The sequence below is a fragment of the Penaeus monodon genome, chromosome 21 (genome assembly GCF_015228065.2).
Source record: "Penaeus monodon isolate SGIC_2016 chromosome 21, NSTDA_Pmon_1, whole genome shotgun sequence".
NCBI lineage: Eukaryota > Metazoa > Arthropoda > Malacostraca > Decapoda > Penaeidae > Penaeus > Penaeus monodon.
The window spans coordinates 15,576,641-15,576,841 of record NC_051406.1 but is presented as its reverse complement, the minus strand read 5'-3'; the positions used below and the strand labels follow the sequence as shown (position 1 = coordinate 15,576,841).

The 201-nt window shown below is 34.8% G+C and overlaps 1 protein-coding gene across 1 annotated transcript in view; it reads right to left on the bottom strand.

Annotated features, from left to right (window-relative positions):
- The window catches only part of LOC119586270, a 7,810-nt gene that overhangs the window by 4,410 nt on the left and 3,199 nt on the right, over nt 1-201 (bottom strand). The window contains exon 3 of the mRNA XM_037934974.1: nt 22-90. Coding sequence (XP_037790902.1) covers nt 22-90 — 69 coding nt within the window. The remainder of the gene's footprint in view (nt 1-21; nt 91-201) is intronic.

The following is a 201-nucleotide window of genomic DNA, read 5'->3' as shown; positions in this document are numbered from 1 at the left end:
TCATTGACAGCAACAACCTACCTAGTCTTTCTGGCATGAGGCTTCCTTTCTGCTGAAGTGTTATTCCACGGCCAACTGGCTTCCTATTTTCTACAGGAAAATTTTTTATGCAGGTAAAATATGGTGGTAAATTAAAATTCTAATGGATACAGATAAAATTCTAATGGATACAGATAACACTGTTATTTGATTTCATGTATG